This window comes from Chelonia mydas, chromosome 6 (genome assembly GCF_015237465.2).
Source record: "Chelonia mydas isolate rCheMyd1 chromosome 6, rCheMyd1.pri.v2, whole genome shotgun sequence".
NCBI lineage: Eukaryota > Metazoa > Chordata > Testudines > Cheloniidae > Chelonia > Chelonia mydas.
The window spans coordinates 52,578,367-52,601,233 of record NC_051246.2 but is presented as its reverse complement, the minus strand read 5'-3'; the positions used below and the strand labels follow the sequence as shown (position 1 = coordinate 52,601,233).

The 22,867-nt window shown below is 45.4% G+C and overlaps 1 protein-coding gene across 3 annotated transcripts in view; it reads right to left on the bottom strand.

The window, feature by feature from the left end:
* Nucleotides 1–1,287: 1,287 nt before the first annotated feature.
* The window catches only part of NAT10 (N-acetyltransferase 10), a 42,280-nt gene continuing 20,700 nt past the window's right edge, over nucleotides 1,288–22,867 (bottom strand). For all 3 annotated transcript variants that reach the window (XM_037900009.2, XM_043548295.1, XM_043548296.1), the window contains exons 15-29: nucleotides 22,145–22,241; nucleotides 21,316–21,432; nucleotides 19,887–19,988; nucleotides 19,686–19,760; nucleotides 18,876–18,992; nucleotides 18,551–18,684; nucleotides 15,954–16,002; nucleotides 14,916–15,009; nucleotides 14,708–14,818; nucleotides 13,472–13,644; nucleotides 12,694–12,813; nucleotides 11,472–11,570; nucleotides 10,944–11,017; nucleotides 6,440–6,523; nucleotides 1,288–5,151 (exon numbers count right to left, since the gene is read on the bottom strand). In XM_037900009.2, the coding sequence (XP_037755937.1) occupies nucleotides 5,052–5,151; nucleotides 6,440–6,523; nucleotides 10,944–11,017; nucleotides 11,472–11,570; nucleotides 12,694–12,813; nucleotides 13,472–13,644; nucleotides 14,708–14,818; nucleotides 14,916–15,009; nucleotides 15,954–16,002; nucleotides 18,551–18,684; nucleotides 18,876–18,992; nucleotides 19,686–19,760; nucleotides 19,887–19,988; nucleotides 21,316–21,432; nucleotides 22,145–22,241 (1,546 nt within the window). In that variant the 3' untranslated portion in view covers nucleotides 1,288–5,051. The remainder of the gene's footprint in view (nucleotides 5,152–6,439; nucleotides 6,524–10,943; nucleotides 11,018–11,471; nucleotides 11,571–12,693; nucleotides 12,814–13,471; nucleotides 13,645–14,707; nucleotides 14,819–14,915; nucleotides 15,010–15,953; nucleotides 16,003–18,550; nucleotides 18,685–18,875; nucleotides 18,993–19,685; nucleotides 19,761–19,886; nucleotides 19,989–21,315; nucleotides 21,433–22,144; nucleotides 22,242–22,867) is intronic.

Below are 22,867 nucleotides of genomic sequence, written 5' to 3'. Positions count from 1 at the left end.
GCTTATGCTCAAATAAATTGGTTAGTCTCTAAGGTGCCACAAGTCCTCCTTTTCTTTTTGCGACCACACACAAAGGGGCCAGGGACACCAAAATGCAAGTTCGCCCAGGCCAGCACAGTGCTGTCCTGGGGGGACTGCTACAACTAGCACAGACCAGCCATGGACATTTAAACCATTGGCAAGGAGAGCAGCTAACAGGAGAGCTGCACTAGTGAATAGTACAAAAATGGAAGTGCTTAAGATTGATTCTTATGGAAAAGGAGAACATTTGGCACACAGCGGCTATGAGTACAGTGAAACCTTGGCTGTGCCTGGGAGATACAAACATGGCAGCAAGGAAACCCTCACAAAGGTGCAATCGTAGCCTCAGCAGCCAAGAAAATTGCCTCAGTCTTTTAATCGGGGGAAATGTCTGAGAAGGAGAACACTAGACTAACTCTGCAAAGGAGTATCTTCCCTTATTTTAGCTTCTCATGAAGCTAAACGGATGCATTTCAACAAGCCCTTATTCTAAGCTGCAATTTAATCTACTTGACTGATCTAAAGCACAGACAGGGAAAATGTGGTTCAGCTAAGCTTGTAAAAATCTGGTGCCACTTATTGTAGCACTTGAGGTTTTTTGTTTTCCACAGCTGACTGATGAACAGAAGGAGGGATCCAAAGGAAGGTAGTGATCACAAAGTTTACATACTCCAAAGTACTGGAACACAGCTCAGCTGTGGATACACTCCCTTGCAAAACAGTCAATATTCTGCCGAGATAAATAGTATCTATCCCATGAGCTGATTAGAGCAGTTACTCATTAACAGAAGTGTGAGCCTCTTACCAATTTCAGAGGAATTAGGTTGTATCCAATACACATTCAATAGAGCAGGAATCTATAACCAGAGAAGACTAGAGAGAGCTTAAGAAAGAAATCAAATGAAGAGCAGTTAACAGCTCCACTCTCTTACATTTTGCTAGGCTGCTTAAAGAACCCAGTTTAATCTTACCCACTCAGGACACAACAGGTTTAAAACCCACTTTAGGGTCTCCCCAGAAATCGGCATTTCCACACCTATGTCCTGAACAGCACAGGCAGAAACAGATGTTACAGTAAGAGTAGGTCACTCATATGCAAAAAGCGTCACCTGACCAATGATATTTTCATATATTGTGACTATGTAGCCTGAATTCAAGAATTTGCAAACGAGGTGAGGGAACCTGCCAATGTAATACATTACTCCTGCAAAGCATAGCTGTAAAAGCAAAATGAAGCCATTTGTTTGAAAAAACAAGACCATATGATTTAGCAAGCTACATCATTTAATTTCCACTGAATAATATATTACACCTTTCACCAGAGGATCACAAAGCACTTTACAAACATTAATGAAGCCCATAAATGTGTTCAGGCTATGTATTATCCCCACCTGAACAGACAGAGGTGCAGAGAATTTGTGTGACTTGCCCAAAGACAAAGGAAGTCAAGGGTAGGTAGGAGTGATAAAACCCAGTATTCCTGACTCCCAGTCTGATGCACTGTGTATGAGACCATGATGCTACCTGTAACATTTACAACAGGGGAGCAGCCAGAGGCCCCAAGCAGGCTCAAGGCTTAGCTGTAGGAGGTTCTTTACAAACCCAGGTAGACCATGTCCCTGAGCTCACAATCTAAGACAAGCAACAACAAATAGCTGGGAGAGACAGGGACGAAGATATAGTTTATAATACACATCTGAGGTATTTTTAGTCTTGGAAATAAATATCAACTTCCTCAGTTATCCCACAACCCTCTGCCCATTAGCCTCACCTTTAACACAAACTGGCTTCTGGTAGACATCGCAGCCAAATGGGCCCTATAAAAGATTTCATCTTAAACTGCACAGCTCTTAACCCTGTTAGGAGGACCGTAGTTTAAGGATTCCTACAACAGGCTCAGTGGTTTTCACCAGTTCCACATTTTAAGAAGAGGAATTTCAATTACAGTTTTCTGGCCTTGAGCAGCGATGCGCAATAGGAAAAGCCTCCCACTACTCTGGTATAATGACCAGCAACATATTCAATGAGTATGTCACGGGGTCCACTCACCACAAAGGCATCTCCTCCTGGCTGCTCTGGGGATTAGCTCCTTCCAGTCCAATGCCCCCTTCCGCCACTCATTTGCGGACCTTGCTACGCTTCTGTCACTCTCTCTGAATGACTAAGGGTGTTCTCTCTTCCTGTCTTGGCCTTCTAGCCACATCACTGTAGTCCCCTTCCAGAGTTAGCAAAGTCCTATTGAACAACTGTCCCAGGCAGTCTTCGGCTCCAATGCTCGGTCTGTGCCACTTTCCCAGGGGCTGGTAAGGAAACCCAGACCTGCCCTCTACTCTGGGTTCCAGTCCGGGGACCCTATATCTAGCACTGTGACCTGCTTTCTCCCTGATCCTGTTGCTCTTTCCCTGGACTACTTCCTACATCTTCTGGCTCCCAAGTTTACCAGTCCAAACTCCCTCTTCCCAGGGAGTCACTGTAACTTTACTTAACACTGCAGCCCCAAACACATCTCCCTTCTCCCAGGGTGTGACTGCAGCCTGCTTCCCAGCTTTCTACCAGCTCCACCCATTCCTTCTCAGCTGGGCTCCATCATCAATCAGCCTCTCAAGCCCTGGCTCTCCCTCAGGTGCAGCCTTTCAGGTTAATTAATCTAATGTCACCTGCTCTGCTTTGTATGAGGTGAACACCCCATCACACGGTAAACACCAACTTCTGTGTGAATGAGTCCTAATAATCTGCACACAGGTCAAAGGGCTCAGCTTGAAACAATTTAAAACTGTTGCTTAAGTCTCCTGCAAGGACCACACAGGTACCTCAAGCACCTTTTGCTGTCATTTGTGGCCAATCAGATCACACATCTGTAACTTGCGGAGAAGGAAGCAAAACAAGCAGAGGCACCAATGAAATCATTCTCAATTCCACACCACTCATTTAACACTAACTCTAGGTACACAGGTCAATTCCTTTCCCACACCTCCTGGCCCCACTCAAAGCCTAAGGGATGCAATTTACCCATGACACACCTTGCAAAGTCTTGCATTGCAGTAACCATCCCTCAGACCAACGAGATCCAGCACCCTCTGGAGTCAACAATCCTGAGTCAGCCACAGGGGAACGCTGGAACACAACACTGCACGCTCCAGCCCCTGCTGCCCAGAAGCAGATAACCAAGGCCCAGCATCCAACACCTGCCTCCTGGACGGTAGCACCTTGTTCTGCCAGTTGATGGAACAAGGTTTCTATGTATTTGGGGTGGGGTATAAATGAAATTTTCAGGGCACCCAACTCCCCGATATATTAGAAAGGAAAGGTAGAGCAGCAGAGCAGTCTTTTGAATTGATTTGTTAATGAAAAGGAGGCACAAGCACTGGTGTAGTAGCCCTTCCTTCTGGTTAACGGGCCTCACAAATCCAAAGAGCTTATTGGGGAGGAAACTGGAGCATGCCCAGGTGGACATAGCTGGAGAAAATGGGTTTTTAAGAGTTTCAGGGGGCGGGAGGAGGAACTTGAGGGTCAGTGAGGTTTTCCAGCAGCAGGGGGAGGAGCAGGTCAGGATCGACAGCCTTTCGTAACTCTGACCCTTCTGTAGCATAGTGCTCTCAATACAGCCTACCATTAGCAGCTCCCAGTCCCTTAGGCTGGGGAGCAGGAGTAAGGAAGATGGGTGACAGAAAAATACATGCAGGGGAGGGAATGAGCGTGAGATGCAAAGTGGGGAGCAGGCTGTGGGATGGGGGTCAGTGAAATAGGAACCCTTATTCTGTGGAAGGAAGGGAGGAGGAAGAGGAAAAGTGGAACTTCAGCTGCTATATTTGTCTGCAGTTCCCCAACAGCTAAGATCTGCCCCACTCACTGGAGTCTGCGATAGGCACAGACACAGAAGAGAGCAGCTCCACCACAGAACCCCCTCCCCTCCCACAGCAGAAGAGGACACGAGCCTGGGCAATACAGACCTGGTTCCCAAACGCAAAAAGGAACCACAGGTAAGCGGAGACCTACTGCCTCATAAGCGGACTGTTGAGTTGCTTGGCCAGCCCCTGCCACTTGAGGACGAGCCAGTGTAGGTGAGGAGGCTGGTTTCCTGGCACTGGAGTCTATGTTGATTTTATGGCAACCTCTGCACAATTTCCAAACTACAAACAGCCAAGCAGACACACCAGATGACATGGAGCCAGCAGGGCCTTCTCTATTTGTCACAGCAAGCTTAGGAAGTAAGGAAATATTAGGACTGGCTACCAGGCCTATCACAGGGCAAACCCCTTAGCCACCTGAGAGATAAGGGGCCTATAAGCCACTAAGAATGAAACAGAGGCATCCTTGATTAGGGTCTTCCTCTGGGGAACGAGAAGCAGGAGCTGTAGGCTTTGTTTTCCAAACAGAATTATATATCAATGTACACCGCAAGCTCCTTAGCACAGGGACCGTGGCCACTTTTACATGGCACTGAGCATGCCCCGCTGGTGCTCAGTGAATAGCAAGGCCCCACATGGAGAATGGAGCTCATGGCGCAATTTGAAAGCAGACATTTTTATGCTGCTTGAACCTGATGTCATTCCTAATGGAAAGCTGATGCAGAGAAGGGCCGGTAATTAAACATACTAAGGTGTATTAAAATGCTAGCACGCCACACCACATAGTAAGGCACAATAAAAGCAAGTGCTCCAATAGGCCTCCCAACATAAAATAAAAAATTAACTACCAACCACTAAGATGGGGGAAAGTTGTTTATGGATTGATTAGCCCTGGGAATAGACATTTCCTAGCCATTTAGGCACCCTTGTAATAGTCTAGTTTGTTGTGTAGTGCCTCTCATCAAACCTGGCTCTCCAGGCACACAGTATAAAAATCCCCATGGGCAGCGTCTCTTGGCGAGGTCACTACATTTTCCTTAATATATATTCTTTAAAAGGGCCTCTAAGCCTTTCCCCTCCAGACACTGCTTCTTCAAGAGAAGTCCTTGCTTTAAAAAGGGGATGGGGCTCCTTAGACAGGAGTTTGCTCCTGGTTATTCGAGTCCATTATCATTTTTAAAGTCATTTCTTCCACTTCTGCTTTTGCTTTGGATCTTTGTTCTTCTTAAATTTCTTTTGTTGTTTTGGTCCTTTTTCCATGTCTAGTTTTCTCTTCTTTTCACTGAGAAACAGGAACAAAACATTTGTTAAGGAGAATTTCAATTCAACAGGGGAACATCTGCTACATGGGGGAGAGGCCTCCACAGAAACCTTAGCTGCCAGGCCTCCAAAGGAGAGGGTGTGGGGGAAAAGAAATGATCCCGTTCCTTGGCTCATTTAAAGCACTAAGCAAAAGCACTAAGGAATATGGCCTAGATGTTCTGGTGTCTTGTTTTTTGGGTGCCCAACTTGAACCCCCTTAAAGTAGCCTGATTTTCAGAGGGTTGGTGCTCAGAACCGTCTTAAAGTCAAGCCCCCTGAAGGCTCTCAAGTTAGGCACAGAAATTGGGGCACCCTAAAATCATTAGATACTTGAACACATAGGCATACAAATAAACAGTCCTGCACTGGGCTTAGGCTAGGGGTGGATGGATCAAATGTAACAAATCTGTGGAATTTCCAATTTCAATGACATTTTAAAATTCCTTGTATGTTTTTTTAAGATGTCTTAGGGCTCATTTGCTGCTTCCAGCACTCACAGAAGCAATGCACATGCATACAAAGCAGAATAAAGATGCAAGATGGGCAAGATAATTACTCCTGTCCTTAGGCCTCAAGAAAAACAACGTGTATGAAAGTGCCACCCCATAAATCCCCAGGTGCACAGATCAGTAAAGATTCGATGCTGACCTGTGTGAGAGCTGAATGAAGGAAGATGGATGAAAACCACGTTAGGGAGTCTAACATTTTCAACTAAGAACCTGACCCTATGAGCTGCTGAACCATCTGCTCCTGAGGAAGTCACAGGAAGATGAGGGCACTCAGCATCTCAGAGGATTAGGCCCTAAATTAGGAGGATGAATTATACAAGCTTCCACTGGTGTCAGTGCAGAAGAAAATCAAATGGAACCGGAGTAGTTCTTAAAAGAATTACCCCCACCAAAGGAGAATCAGGACAAATTAGGTGCATGGCCAGGGTGAAAAAGCGGGGTTAATTAGGATTGAGAGAAGTACCATACTGGATAATAAAAGCCAAGATGGGATCAAGTTATAAAAAGGGAGGACTTTTTCAGAGCCACACTACCGTCTTATCTTCTCTACTCAAGGGAAAACCCAGCCTGCTTGCTATTTACCCTCTCCGGATCCCCGTTAGGAGTATACGTAGAGCAGCAAGGTATACAATTCCTGCGCCTTTAACTCCTCATCTTCACTCTATGTTTAAGCATTACAATAAAGCAAACTGGGAAGGACAGATCCATTGAAGAGAGGTGCATGGATTTTTTTTTGTTTGTTATAAACACTTTCCCAACCTTTTCAGGCTGACAATCGAAGCATTCTGTCCTGCTTTGGTCAGCACTTCGTTCCATTCTTCATCATCGCCCCGGATTATATATCTAAGTGAGAGGTGGAGAAAAACAAAACAAAACCAAGTCTGTTTAAAGGAGAACAATTAAGGTTAATTATGCTTCTGTCCACAAACTGCTACCCAGCCAGTGCTTGTGTCAGCATCCAAACAAAAGAGAAAAACTTTCAGAAATAAAGAGCTGGTTCAAAGCAGAACCAGATGGCTCAGGGGGATCTGTAATGCAGTATGCAGCAATTCATGACTACATCACTGGTCTGAATCCAAACTAGGTCAGTGCTGACCAAGAACTTACCATCCAAAAGCTGTTCAATAACAGATGTGAAGCAAGTGGTTTCCTTCAGCTGCCCATATTATGAATGTTACCACATTGCTCTTTTATGGCAGCCCCATCACACAGGCAGAGAACTGAACGGCATCAGACACACATGCTCACACCCTGCCTTCTGATGGAGGGCCAAGGCCACAGTGGTTTTCCTTTGCATATAGGAGACATGCAATGCACCTGCCCAAGTAGTAAACTCTTCCAAGGAGAGAGGTCTTCAGTCTCCATGGCTTTTATTAATCCGGCAGCCGTCACCAGACCTACATACACTATTGAAGACATCCATCCAATCTATAGTTTCCATTTACAGGATTGTGGGGTTTTGATTTTAAAGTAAAGAGGCAGAAGCTAGTGCTGCACAAAAGATGAAGACCAAGGATGCATACAGCAAGTATTCACCAGGGGAAGTTAGTTAACTAAGAGAACCCCTGGACCAATGGCACACACAGGAGAGGTTCCGTTCTAGAGATGGCCTGGGGTATTGTAGCCATTCCGCTGCTAATGACTAGGTGCAAGTCCGAGGACTAGCATAGGGAAACCGAAAAGAAAGGGGCCCTGGATGTTATAACTTGAACGTTTCCTTTGAGCAGGAAGGCCAGAAAGACAAATTCTGGTCAGTTCAGGCTCTTGACCTGTGCCCCTCCCCATGGTATCCAAGTGTTTGAGACACAGCATGCAGCTTTAACTAAGGGACCACACAAGAGAACTGGAGTGCTCATTCCCTCCTACCCCAAGCCTCTGGGGTCTCAATACAGAAGTTAGCTTCTGTTCAACCTCATGTTAATGCTGGATAAAGCCTTTACAGCTGTCTCAGCTGTACTACTGTACTTCTCTGTAATCGGTCTTCAAAACAAAAAAAAAAAAAATCGAATAAGGGTGATTTTTCCAGGGTGAAGTCTGGGGGAAATAATCTAAAGGAAAAGCAGCAAATCACACTGGGCTAAGAGGAGAAATGAAAGTAGTTTGAAATAATCACGCATATCCACATCTGTCACATCAGGCAGACAACATAACCAGAGATGAAGAAGCTTTTATTCCTCTTCTCAGCTTTGTTAGTGTTTGCTTTGTTGATTTAGGGCGACAATAGAAGACATTGCTAAACAATCTTCTTTGAACAAATAAACAGTTTTTTGCAGGATATGGGAAAAGACTGGTTCTTGTTAGCTCAGAAGGAAGAAACATTTTCTGGAGTTTTGCGAGACTCACAGCTTCAGCAGCTCAGTAGCCTTCAAGCTGACTAGCTCCACAATAATTAACAAGCAGCTGTGCAAAGGGAGACCTACTACAAGACATTTCAGGCAACATTAGGTTTAATCTGCCAGTTAATAAATGAAAAAAAATAAAAACGGAATGATTAAGTCAGCACTGACAAGGATACTTCTCTACCAGTGCTTTCACTGAAGCCGAGAATAGCTGAGAAGGACAGGATAAGTCAGGAGTCCTAAATTGGTGTAAGAGACAGTGGGACCATCTCCATGATTTGGGGGAAGCTAATGATTAAGACTGCGAGTTTGTCATGGATTCCATGACTTTCCGTGACCTCCATGACTTCTACAGCGGTCGGTGTGCCTGGGGCAGCTGCTGCTGGGGCAGTCTTGGGCCATGGCACCCTCTCTCTCCCCCCCAGCAGCAGAGTTTGGGTATGGGCGCGGGTTGGGGCACAGGATGGGGTGAGGCGGGCTCTGGGCGGTGCTTACCTGGGAAAGTGGCAACATCCCCCTCACTCAGCTGCTAGGCAGAGGCATGGCCAGGCAGCTCTGCGTGCTACCTCTGCCCAGAGCCTGGCTTCTCAGCTCCCAATGGCCAGGAACTGCGGCCAATGGGAGCTGCGGGGGCGGTGCCTGCAGGCAGAGGTAGCACACATCACAGAGCTGCCTGGCCAAGCCTCTGCCTAGCAGCTGAGCAAGGGGGATGTCACCACTTCCGGGGAGCCCCCCAGGTAACCACTGCCCAGATCCCACCTCACCCCGTCCTGTGCCCCAACCCCCTCCCACACTCAAACTCTGCTGCTGCTGGGGGAGAGGTGCAGAGCCAGGTAGGGAGCCTGCCAGCCCCGCCAAATCCCCGCAACACCAGCGAGGGTCTTGGGTTGCCCTCCTCCAGCCCCCGCCAAATTTTAGTCAGGGATATATAGAAAAAGTCAAGTCAGGTCAGGGGCCATGAATTTTTGTTTATTGCCCGTGACCTGTCCATGACTTTTACTAAAAATACCCTTGACTAAAATGTAGCCTTACTAAGGATGATTCCTAGGAGCATCAGAAGCCATCAGCTTAAAACAGCCCATGATTAGACAGCTCAATTTATTATCTCTATTGCAGTATCATGTGGAGGCCCAACTAAGATCAGGGCCTCATTGTGCCAGGCACCATACAAACAGAGCAAGAGAGTCTCTGCCCTGAAGAGTTTATCAGTTAAACAGAAAAGAAAGGAAACTAAGCCAGAGCGCGAACTAGGGACTGCCCAAGCTCACACAGGAAGTTTGGCAGAGTTGAGGCTGAGCCCAGATCTCCCAAGTCTCTGCCCAAGACTAGCCTGTTCTCTAGTGCAGGGATTATCAACTTTTTCATTCTGAGGCCCCCCTCAACATGCTATAAAAACTCCAGGACCCAGCAGGAGTGGAAGGGGGACTCAAGGCTCTGGGCTGGGCCAGGGGGACGGACATGGGACACGACCCTATGAATAGGCGTAGTTTGACTTCTAGTTAACTTCTAGACAGGATGGATGGTGGGGGAACACAACCAAAAAATACAACTCAGAAGTCTGAAAACTGCTCAGGGTGCAGGGAAGGAGTAGCTAGGGGCTGTGTGCAGGCAGGAGATAGCTCAGGGTGCAGGGAGGGGATAGCTAGGGGCTGTGTGCCAGGAGGGCTCCCCCTACAGAGGTTGCTCTCTAAGGGCGCTGTTGGCCCTTCAGTCAGGACACCTTGCCTGGGCAGCTCTTACCAGCTGCCCGAGCAGTCAAAGGGGGCTGGGAGCTGAGGAGCAGCTGCAACCCCGGGCACCAGCAGCAGACAGGGGTATGCCATGGTTGCTTGCTCCATGGCACACCAGTCAGGGGAGCAGCTATCCCGCAGTGCCTGGCTCCGGCTTCTGACCTATGACCTGGCCACAGGGCGGGGCTTGGCAGAGAGGAGGAGGTGGGGGGGAGCTGCCCCCAGGACTGCCCCAACTCTGGGTAAGACACTGCAGTTTGAGGGGGCAAAACCCTTGTGGCCACCCAACCCACGGGCTTCTGTCCACGGGAAGTGCTGGGGCTCCCAGCTTCAGCCCCGCGCTACTCCTAGCTTCAGATCGGGGGGTTCGCCAAGGCTCCCAGATTCAGCCCTGTGCCACACCCTACTTCAGCCCCACAGGGGGTACCAGGGCTCAGGGCTTCAGCCGCAGGGCCTATGGCCGCCCCTGAAAGGGCTCGCGGACCCCCGATTGAGAACTGCTGCTCTAGTGGCCATCCAGTTGCACAGGTGGGTAGGCAGACATAACCGAAGCCAAAATCGCTTGCCCACAGTCACACATCACGTGGTCGATCAACCCTGGCCCCCAGGGCACGTGGCTCAAAAATGCTGGTCGGAAAAGTCACAGGTAACTAAATTAGAGAACTCAGCAACAAGGCTGAGGATGGGAACCAGAAAGTTCCTGTCCACACTGTGCTGCTCAGGCACAAATCTTAGCTCATGTGTTGACCTGAGTGCAGCTGGACGGCCAGTGCCAATGAGAACTGATTTCTATTACCAAAGCTCATTTTAAAAAATGAAAATTAGCTTGAGAGCAAGAGGTGTTTATCAGCAAAGACCATCACTGATTACCTGTGATTAACAGAAAGTGTCAGGAAACTGTAATCACCAGGTGCCAAAAACATGACAAAACAGCATTGATTAGATATTGCAGAATAAGAAGTTCAGCCTGTGTGTCTTGACAAACACCACTGACTTCAAATTTCTGATCTAACAAAAAGCTCAAGTTACTGGCTGACAATACGATACAGATGTCTGCTTTGAAAGTAAGTACAAGGTCTTTGAGTATTCCTGCCCTACCCCCCACATGCGAAGGTGTACCTTTCATGGAGCCTGGGTATTCAAACTAGATGCCTAGGAATATTTGTGGTGAGACTTATGTGAATAAATTCTTACTGTGAAAAGTCCATGTCTTTCAGCTTCCCCATTTCTTGCTGGTGTTTTTCCTGGAATTCCTTTGCTGCTTCTTCCTGCATTGAAACATCCCAGAGACACACTAAGTTTTATGTACAGCAGTAACCCATGTTTACAAGGTAGTCTCCTAGGTCAGAAATTACAACTCTCCTCCCTTCCAAAAGGCCGTATGCCCAACAAAAAAAAATCTGCAAGCTCTGAATTGGATGTTTCCCAACAACTCTTCCCGTTTTAATTGTTTTTTGTAGCTGCATTGTAACATAAAATGCAAAGGTGAGGCTAGGAGGATTGGAGCACCACAGTATAAGGAGAAACATAAGCACAAAAATAATGAAGCATTAAAAGGCACAGTTAAAGCTTGCAAAGTTCCATAACTACCATAACAGGACACGTATGTCACGCACTCCCTATACTGGAAGAAATCCAGCTTACGAGACTCCTAAGTTAGAGAAAACCCTCAAAGAGATCTGACGTGCATATTGGAAGTTTTAGTAGCAAGATTATTATTACCAAGTCCTCATTTAAAGATTTCAGGGTTGGCTCCATTACAACTTCCTTTGTTACTGCCATCTGCGCCTCCACAGCCTTCTCCTGGATCCTGCTGAACAACTGAGGAGGGAATAAATTAATAAGTGATGGTGCTACTGGTGTTTTCGCACAGAGGTGTTTTAAAAATGAATTGAGACTAGTTTGGCTGCCCACTATGGAACTTCTGTACTCTTTGAAATATGAACAAGGAATTAGGTTTTTTGTTTGTTTGGGTTTTTTTTTTTGGGGGGGGGGGGGGCTGTTTAAGTGGTCACTTTGTGTGAAAAAATGAAACTCAACGGCCACTTCTTGAAAGCAGAAGCAAAGACAGCTTAATAGGAAAATAAATCAGTCATCCAATGTCACTTGCACGAATGTGAGAGCTGGTGATTTAAAACCACCCCTCACTTAAGCAATCCCAACTAAACCATTAATCTGTGGAGGAAAGCACTACAGATTTACTTTTTTATAGTCACTCCTTCTCATCAACTAAAAGAATTCTATGCTGAGCAAGCCATCTGTAAAGCGACAGACTTGCATTTTAGGATGCAGAAGCTCTGCCTATTCAATCGTTCCATTAACTTGCTCAGGGGACTGGAAAATGGATAGGAGCCTTTTATTCCAGTTTGAATCTAGCCCATGTTATTACTGGATGAAAGTATTACCCATTTGATAATGATCTAAGTGAAAGGAGTTGGTGGCCCAAGTCAAATTCCTCACGGACAGCCATCCACCACCACAGCGGACACCCTTGCTGTCAGCCTCATCAGGAAGATCGAGGAGACTGGAGGCCTGACCTAGAGCCTTTCCTGGATATCTACAGGCTTCAGCTCTGTCCTACAGTGACCCTAGAGATGACCATTCTAAGGCAGATTGAGACATTGAGCCTGGACTGTTGTATCACCTTCCTCACCACCTTGCTTAGCGGACATTAGAGCCCGAAGCCTCCTGCCTTCAGCACCTTTCACCATTTGAAATTAAACACAAATATACATATTGCATGGGGGAGCGTACAACAGAAATCACCACCACCACCGTTTGCCACCAAGTACAAAACATTTCTTTACAATGAGCCTCTAATGATTTCTTAGAGACAGGCTGAGGATACAGGATTCTGACCCAGATTTCTCACACTACAAGGCTCAGGCCTGGGACGGCGTTGGGTCCAACTTGAGAAAGCAAAGCTTGACCATGATGCAATTACCTGAACGAACTTGCGGATGATCCTATTGAAGAGGCCCATCAGCTGACTGCTGGGCAGTTCTATCTCTTTTTCCAGCACATCCATGGATTTGTGTTGCAGACCAATCCCCAGAAGAAGGGCCTGGAGGATAAGATTTTTATTTCTTTTTTAAACCCACAAAAATTAGGTTCTCCCCCACCTCCCTGGATGTTACCATCAAAGTTATTGGTCCAGCAAAATAATACAAAGCACAACAGGTGAAGGGGTTCAGAGTTTTGTATGATGTATTGGAACTCCCCCAAATTGCTCCATTCTTGATGGGCATCACTACATGTTTAGTCCAGCGGCGTCTCCTGCTCGGGGCTTTTAGCTAATATTTACACAGCACTTTAAGCGTACCTAGTGCTTTGCAGCATGTATAAGAGAACAGGGTCCTACAATCAGATTCAAAGCAAATACAAAACATGGGAGACCAGTACAGGCAGGAGACAGCACAGCAAGGAATGCAGAAGAGGCAGTCAGCTGAAGTTTTGGAGATATGAAAGAGGTGATGAACAGGAATGTGGCATGTGAAGCGGGAGCGTGTTCCGAGTACAGGAGGTGGTACAAAAGCAGACAGAAGGCAAGACTCTCTTACTCCCAAAAGAAGAAGTTAGACTAAACAACAGCACGAAATAAAAGCCAAGATGTAGGCAGGGATAGAATTACATAGGAGCGAGTTACTCGCTCCAGAAATATTGACGCGACATGGTCTCAACAGGGAAGGAAGGAGGTGGTAATGAATGCAAATGGTACATACAGACTGCGCGGCAGAGAGGGATGTGTCTCCTAGCTGGCTGAGAAAGTACATCCTGGAGACAGCGGGAATTGTGTCCATGATCAGGTGATAGTCCACCATGTTTCGAGAGTACATCTCTAACCGCTTCAGGTCATAGGGGATGAACACAGCTTCCAATTCAGGACGGCTGATTGCTGAGCAAATCAAAAATAGCAGTATTAGAATTGCACTCCATGTTTCTTCAGGATCTGGATAATCAAGCTCACTTTTCGTATCAATTGCCTATGTGCTAACATATTTGCTTTGAAATGTATACATGAACTAAACAATAGCGGATCTAACTGAATCCTCAACTGGACTAGTCATGCAAACTCTCTGAATGAATTTTAATATTAAATAAAAGCCTGTGTAGAGGACAGACTCCTCACAACTACCTTCATGATTCCCACTCCTAGGCAAACAGTGGGCCGTGGAGACTGGGCTCCTCCTCCTACTCTACAAGGGCTGAGGCACATAGGTAGGGAAGCTTGCACCTCCTCTGCCCACACTGTCGCTGTCCTCTGACAGAGGGGGTTGGCAGCTTTCACCAGGAACAAAATATTAAATAAAAACAAAACACCGAACCAGACTAATTCCTGTGCTCCCTTGAGAGATCTCGAGCTTGTTATGTTCAAGAAACCACAGTTTGCTTTCATAGATTTTTGAGTCAGAAGAGACCATTGTGATCATCTAGTCTGACCTCCCATATTCTACAGGTCACAATTCCTGCATCAATAACTTGTGGTTGAATTAGAATGTCTCTCTTAGAAAGACATCCAATTCAGGTTTAAAGACTTACAGTGAAGAGATCTCCACCACAGCCCAAAGTTAAACTGTTCCAGCAGTTAGTTGCCCTCACTGTGAAAAGTGGGTGCCTTAAGTCCACAGTTTGTCTTTGCCCAGTTTCAACTTCCAGTCATTGGATCTTGCTATGCATTTGTCTGCTAAATGAAAGAGCCCCCTAGTTTCAGAGCATTTGCAAAACTTTGATCAAGTAGAGCTCTCTGACCTCAGCTATCAGGGAGATAGTACTGGAAGCTTTCACTCAGCAGTAAGCATATTTTTAAGATGAAGGGAGCAAACAGAACTGACCAACAGGGAGTTGTAGCATTCTACTAAAGGCTGTAGAACATTCACAGGTTTCATTTAATAACCTTTTTGATAAACCACATTAAGATCTTAAGCCACTGAAAGGATTTTAGAAGCCTAGAAACTCACGGGGTTGCAACTCCTGCTTGATATTCTTGTTCTGTAGAATGTTCAATGCTAATGAAGGGGGGAAAGCGCTGAACTGATACGACAGCAGAGACAGGAACCGCCTCCTGAAATCTTCAGGACAAGAAGAGAAGACAATGGTTACCAGCCAGGTTGTGCAAAGGATACATGGAGGCTTCCTCTCACGCTAGGACAGACAACCAGCTGTTACCTTTCCAGAAGGCAGCGAGCCAGTGCTCCTGTTCACTCTCTTCTTCATTCAGCATCTTCAGCATGATACAGGAGTGCTCACCAGTCAGGTCATTCTAGGAAGGAAGACAGATTCCCATGATCCCTGGTACTCACTGTTTGCATTATGTACTGAAGTGACAAAAGTAAAGACAGGTGTTGTAATATAATTAAAAACACTGGAGTCCCTCTTACCCAATTTCTTGCATGGACACGAGTTGTATTAAAAGTCACTGACCATCATTATTGAATTTATATCCTGCCAGCCTTGGGGATTTGATAAATTTCAGAGAAGGGCCTTTTTTTTTTGGCTATTACTTAGTGAGCCAAAAATCTCAGCTACCACTCGAGTCAGAAAAACAAATGCAAGACGGGGCAATGACGTAGGAAACTTAACACTTGCTGTCAGACAAGACGTACTCTAAGTGACTGGCTTTGATTTGCGGTTCTGGCATCTAACTAGCTCATGAGAGGGGATTTTGATATGACAGCAGCAAAATTGTGAGATGGTGATGGGGTTTGACTTCATTCTAAAAACTTCTTTTCTATTAAGGTCTAGATTGTGTGAATTACGTACACAGAAGCATGTGCACATCATTTCTATTCAAAACTACTGCAGCTGCATCACAAGTGTGGCAAATGCATAGGCAAATAACCAGCCAGCTGTCTACCTAGCCATTTTCACACACTGGCCTGAGTTACCTACACGGGCATTAGCCTTAAGTTTTTAAGCAGAGTAAACAGCTAAAAGATATTACAGATGGTCACTACTCCTCTTCCCAACCCTAAAATATGTTAGGCCAGTTATTAGTGATCCATAAAGCCACAAGACAAAAAAGACGATACAACAAACTAACACTTATAATGAAATTTTCAAAAGCACCTAGGTGCCTAACTCCCAATGACTTGCTGAGGTGTTTCTGAAAAATCCCACAATGCAAATCCCATCAGAGTCTGTGGAAAGGCTTTCACTAACGTCAGTGGGAGCTGGATCAGGTTCTTGAAACAGTAGCATACTTACTGGAGTCTGCCTTAGGTAAACTGGTACAAATCCAGCACGTTTCCAAAATCTGTTTGGGGAGGAAGGAAAGAGAAAAAGTACACGCTGGAAATTATTGAGATGTTAACGCTGCCGTAGTAGTTGTGACAGCAGTCCTATCCTGATTGTGGAGCAAAATTCATATGGCATCACAGTTAACTTATAACAAATAATGTTGATCAAAAGGGCATGAAAAGGGGCTACTAATATAGACCAGACTTAGATAATAACTTGTGAACAAAAAGATTATGACATCAGAAAGTGGATAAGATTCATGTGTCAGAAATAAGGGTTAATTGGTGGACACAATAATAAGGGGATGGCCTTTCCACCAAATTAAAAACAACAAACAAAAAAAACCAACAGACTTCAGTGAACAAAAACATGGACTCCTGGGAGATTTCCTCAAGGAAGGCCAAAGGGCCTCTGCTTCGCACCAGACACTCTGCCCTTCATCTGTGAACCTGGAGACTCCTCAGAGATTTCCAGACCTCAACACAACAGTGAGGGCACCAGATTATCACTGGAGGACCCGAGATTATCCCAGAGTGATACATGCAAGATCCTACTGTCTTGCTATTCTCTTCCTCCCAGCCCAAAACTACTATCTTCTTCCTGTCCTTTCCCCCTACACCCTTGGCTCCTGACCTGATCTGTGATAGCCCTGCCTAGCCTTAGAAAGACTGGTGAAAAAGGAACCTGCTGGACCAGATAGCATTCCAGATGAGGGAAGCAAGTCAGGGTCCAGAGCAGCACCTGTCATGGCCAACCTGCCCACCCAGAGCGCACATTCATAGATACTAAGGTCAGAAGGGACCATTATGATCATCTAGTCTGACCTCCTGCACAACGCAGGCCACAGAATCTCACCCACCCACTCCTGCGAAAAACCTCTCACCTATGTCTGAGCTATTGAAGTCCTCAAATCGTGGTTTAAAGATTTCAAGGAGCAGAGAATCCTCCAGCAAGTGATCCGTGCCCCATGCTACAGAGGAAGGCGAAAAGCCTCCAGGGCCTCTTCCAATTTGCCCTGGAGGAAAATTCCTTTCCGACCCCAAATATGGCAATCAGCTAAACCCTGAGCATATGGGCAAGATTCACCAGCCAGATACTACAGAAAATTCTTTCCTGGGTAACTCAGATCCCACCCCATCTAACATCCCATCACAGGCCATTAGGCCTATTTACCATGAATATTTAAAGATCACTTAATTACCAAAATCATGTTATCCCATCATACCATCTCCTCCATAAACTTATCGAGTTTAATCTTAAAGCCAGATAGATCTTTTGCCCCCACTGCTTCCCTTGGAAGGCTATTCCAAAACTTCACTCCTCTGGTGGTTAGAAACCTTTGTCTAATTTCAAGTCTAAACTTCCTGGTGGCCATTTTATATCCATTTGTTCTTGTGTCATTCATGACTCATCAACTGCACTGGATCTTGTGAATTTTAGCAGGAAGCTGTACTTTTCCCACCTTTCACTATCCTTTTTCTCTCCCCTCACATCTATCTGTTTTGTCAAAAGCAGCAATAATGACAAGCACCAACAGCTAAGTTTAAAAGACTAGATTTTTCCCCATGAGAAGGGCTGTTTGACAAAACAAAGGAGTTTAACCAGCATCCTCTCTGAAAACGGCATTTTGCTAAGTTTTAACTAAGATAGAATGGTAATGCACAAACAACTTTATATACTTTATATTTTGGATTCTTCTGCATAGCCAATCAAACTTCCAGATTATGGCATGAATTTCATAGTATTTGCTCCATGGAATTAAGCAGGGTGGAGAGTCTATACTCAGAACCCCAAACTACAAATAGCTGTTTAATATTGCACTTTGCCAGTGTCATATTAACACCTTTAACTTCCTGGACCCACTTATTTCATGCAACAGTATCCTTGGGCTTGCACAGCACCACAGATCTGCTTTGCAGTGGAACTGGGGCAGTCTGGCCATACAAGAACCAGAGCTTGAGATGGTAAATAGGTACTTTGCTCCTGAGCTAGCAAAGGAGGGAGAGCTCTGCATTACTCTGAAGGGCTCCTGAAGTAGTTGCATCCAGCCATCCTGAACTGTAAGTACAGATCCCACCACAGGGGGGCATGGAGCTGTGCCAGATTTGAAACAGGAAATGGAATTACGAGCAAGGGAAACCTGAACAGGTATCAGGACCCAAGTGCTATGATACATTCATCTGTAGGGGCTTCCCCCAACCACATTTAGTATAGATCAGCAGTCCTCAAACTTTAGCAACCCCAAGACCCCCATTCTGATTTAAAATTTTTCACAGACCCCCCAATCCTCCCCACTCCACCCCTCTTCCCAAGGCCCCACCCCTCCTCTTCCCTGCCTCTTTCCGCCTCCCTCCCGCAAGCACATCCCATCCCCGCTCCTCCCCCTCCCTCCCAACGCCTCCTGCACACCACTGAACAGCTGTTCTCCGGCGTGCAGGATGAGCTTGGAGGGAGGGGGAGGAGTTGATCAGTAGGACCCATGGACCCCCTGGAGAACCCTGGGGGTCCACGGACCACAGTTTGAGAAACGCTGGTATAGATGACAAATATGGTAACACTCTTACTTGAGCAGCCTTGGTGTCAAACCATAAGATACCCCCAGATAGTCTAGATTCTCCGCTTGTCGCTCACTCAGTTTGAGAAGTAAAGGAGGCAAGTCCTTCCGAGGTGTCACAGCCTCTTCTAACAAACTGACAGCCTGGAGAGAAGAGAGGGAAAAAGTGCAGCCAAGTGAACAGGCGAATAACAGTCTTCACAGTGACTACAGATTAAATCTCTCAAAAGCTATAAATGTGGAAGGACATATGGGACACTCAGCTACTGAGGGTTCCACCATATATTCCAATACAAACTGAATAGCCTAAAACAGCAGCACATAGCACCTTATACCTCACTGCTTATGGTAGTAATTCCTTTTGGCTTCGGAGTCATTTTTTCTTCCAGGCAAGGGAATTTGCCTTCATAGTACATTTGCAATAAGGTCAGAGCCCTGCTGCCATAACCCATCTGCGAAAGAGGAGGGAAATTTAAAACAAAGGAAAATATATTAAAAAGTTCTTAAAACTGTGTGTGTTTTTTTTTTAAAAGAAGATTCATTATCCCATCACTAATTCATCATAAAACCATCACATTTATAAAACCCCTTTCACCCTGAAGAGGGCGCAGTCAGTTTACAGATGACCTATACTAGTATCACTCAGCCACTATGAAAATGTATCTGCTGCTTACATACCTAACAGCTTATAGAAGGGGAAGTGGAGGATACATTGTTCAACTGAAGCTACCACCAGAAGTTTAGGGCTCAATCCTGCAGCTTTCAAATTAGTAACCCACCAAAATCATGGTACTTGCTGAGGTACAGTCTGGAAGATGGGACCCATAGGTAGGCAGAAGGAATGACCCCCAGAAGGCAGCATCCAGGACACCAGGGTTAACAGCCCTAGTCTCACAAGAAATTCACAGGCTCTGATGCTTCGTATCACATCTCCAGCAGCAAAGGGCTGCCCAGCAAGATGCTGGGGACATTGGTTTGGTACTACCCCGAAGGACAATTCCCCTACACTTGCTGCAGAAGCTGACCTTTCATTGGAAGTCTCCCACCCAAATAATGGTCAGGCCTCATTCTGATCATCTTGTGAGAGCAGTTGAGGTGGTCCCACTGCTAGCTACCTATAATCACAGAATGCTGGAATACATTACCCCTTGATAATCAGGGTGGACTGCAATGCGAACAACACGTCCACCCGAGAGGCTCCCAAAGTCTGGATCTTGGAACTGCATGCGAAATACAAGTCAGATTAAAGAAAAAAGAGTAGGAATGTTCAGAATAACAAATCAGCACTTACACACACACCCCCCACCACCACCACCCAAACATAACCAAATAGCCAAATGACTTACCTGCTCTGAGACAGTCCATGGAATAAGATCTCCTGAAGCCTTCCTCCCCCTAGACAGACTGTTCATGATAGACTGGCGAGAGATCTCTCCCTCCAGACACACCTCCAAGAGAAAGAAGGAAAAGTTGTGAACAGAGAAAGATGTTTAGTCCCTTACTAGCGCTGCCCATTGCAGAAGCACACAGATAGAAAACACTTGGTCAGTCATCTAGCCTACCATCTATACTGTGGGAGAACCTGAAGCTTACCAGGACCCTCTTCTGCTGGAGGTTGTACAAACACATAGTACAACAAGCGACCGGCCCGGGCCTAAAAACGTTCAGTCTAAAAAAAGATAAGATATAAGCAGGCAGGGATGGGAAAAGGACAGTGTAACAAAGATTGTAGGTAGGCTTGGAAGGATTAGGTTTTTATCTGTAAACATTGATTTCACAAACTGACAAAAATATTTCCATCAATAGTAATTGAAGCTGGCAAAGAAAAATGCTGCTTGAGAACATAAGAGTTTGATTTAAGGATATTTACTTTGTATATTTCAGTGTGTGTTGTTGACAGTTTGGGTTTTAACAGTCACAAAGCTTTAAACTTTTTAATCCCAGTGTCTACTATTATTAAATAATTATTGTCTGACTCCCCAATTTTTTACCCCCCCCCATTTCACACAACTGTGAAAATTTAAATTGAAAAAAATATAAAATGCTTAAAAATAAACATTGATAATAGCTTGTCAACTTTCATTACAACATGCTTTAGCAAAGACTGCCTATATGCACAATCTATAGCTCCTCAGCAGTAGCTAACCACTACTCACCACCTGCCTAGCCAGTTTCACTCTTAGATTTTCCCTCATTTCTCCTCTTAGGATGGGCCTGTTCCCTACGTAGATTGTGAATTTACTAGCATGTATTGCCCTGGTGATCATTACCTTGATTACTGGTACTTAATGAGTCAGGGAGGCAGAAGAGTTGTATACTTATATAGAAATGCTCATGTTAGTTGAGAACTGCAAATAAGATGTAAGAAGGTCCAATATCAATGCACCACAATTCAGTCAGCTCCTAATCAGTTCGTATTTGTGCAGGACTACACAAGTGCTATGAAGTAACAGGAATACAGGGAACATTGGAGAAGTAATGCAAACAACTCTCCCCAGGGGAAGAGGTTGCTGTGACCAGTATTTCGGCTTCTCAGCAGGCCTTGCAGCACAAATGTATTCCTTAGACTGTAAGCGCTGGGTGAAAGGGACAGCGTCCTTGTATATTTGTACAGCAGCTAGCACAACAGGGCCCTGATTAAAGCTTCTGGGCACTAGTATAACACACACAAAACTGAAATTACTATATAGTTCTACAGATATGAGCCACTGTCACATCCTGCCACTGCATCCTTATTGAGCGGTTCTGTATTCTCACACACTTTCTGTTTCTTACCTGAACAACAGCAAGTACTTCTGGCAAGGAATTCTGGGTAGGTGGGACTGGTGGCAGAAGGCAGAAGAGATGATGAGCAGGAGCATCTGAAAGCATCTGGAGGTCATTGGGAGAATTCTAGAGGGCCATAAAACAAACAAGTTACAGCACTAATTCTCTGTCAGTTATAGTTAGTGCTAGGGAGACGGGTGCCTGTGTATCTGCAGACCAACAATCCTACAGACTCTCTGCAGTTATGAGGGGAGAGTTTCAAAGTTCTACGACAAAGATAGCAATTACTTAGAGTTCAACGCTACTATAAATCCTGCCTCTCCCTCCTGTGAATTTGGATATAGCAAAAACCTTGGCGTAATACTGATAGCTAAAGAAACTCTCAAAACAATTCAAGGCTATCAATCCTAGACTACATTATTTAGATTGGATTATCTATCAATCTACAGGTACATTTTATTACTATTTTTAAATTAAATTTAAGGCCATTCAAAAAACCAGTTATTTAATGCAATAAACGCTACTGAAGACTGTTCATCACCTACACTTCTCTCCCCTATATAATTCAGCTATCAAGCTCTGTGCAAGTGCAACGGGCATATCTAAGATTTGGTCTCCTGGACTTCACAGCCAGGAATCAGTATTAACCCACGATGAAATAGGGCCTGTTGGGTGAGGAGGGAACTGGGAAGACAAGCTAGAAGCTGGGCATGGAGTTCGGCTGTTAGGACACAAAAAAGCTATTGAGCTATCAGTCCACTAAGCTTTCTCAATTTGACCTCTTTAAAACTGCAGAGATTTCTCCACTACATCCCAGCTGACAGGGCAGTAGCACTACCTTGTAGTGTGAAGCCACGTATAGAGCCATCAGCCTCTGGAGAAAAATTTCCGACGCTTTGTGATAACAAAAGAGGGTGTCTCTGTTCACATAATATCTAAGTACGGTGATCAAGGAAACAACCAAAGCCAAAAGACACATCCCCTGTTGATTTATCCCAGCCTAAGGTGATTTTCCATATAGTATCACAGTATGAGCTGGCTCAGTGCCTTTATACTCCGCCTGCATCAGCCGGACAAGGAACACAGATTCCTCGTTCTTTAAGTTACTGCTGTCAAAAGACTTCAGCATCAGGGCTTTGGACAGTCTTCATGTCTGACCGCATACCCCCTTTCCAAGCACATCAATTAGGAAAGAAATCACATAATTCTGACCATCTCCCTCGCTCAAAACCTTCGTTTCAATGCACCACTCTTCTTTGAAGCTCATCAATGGTAATAAAACACTGACAGCCCACCCCTTTAAAAAAAAAAAAAAAAAAAAAAAGACGCCATGCTAGGATTTTGAACCCAGAAGACTGGCCTGAGTGTACTTTGATTAGATCCTGCACTGAGAAGTGCCTGGGTGGACCCGCTATCTGCACAGAGCCCTACTGATATCAACAGGCTGGTCAATGGGCCAGTGCAGAATTGGGGCCTTAGACTGTAGCTTCTTCCTAGGAACAGCGCCTTTCCCATGCTTGTTAAGTCCACCCAGCATTCTCAGCACTGCACAAGAACATCA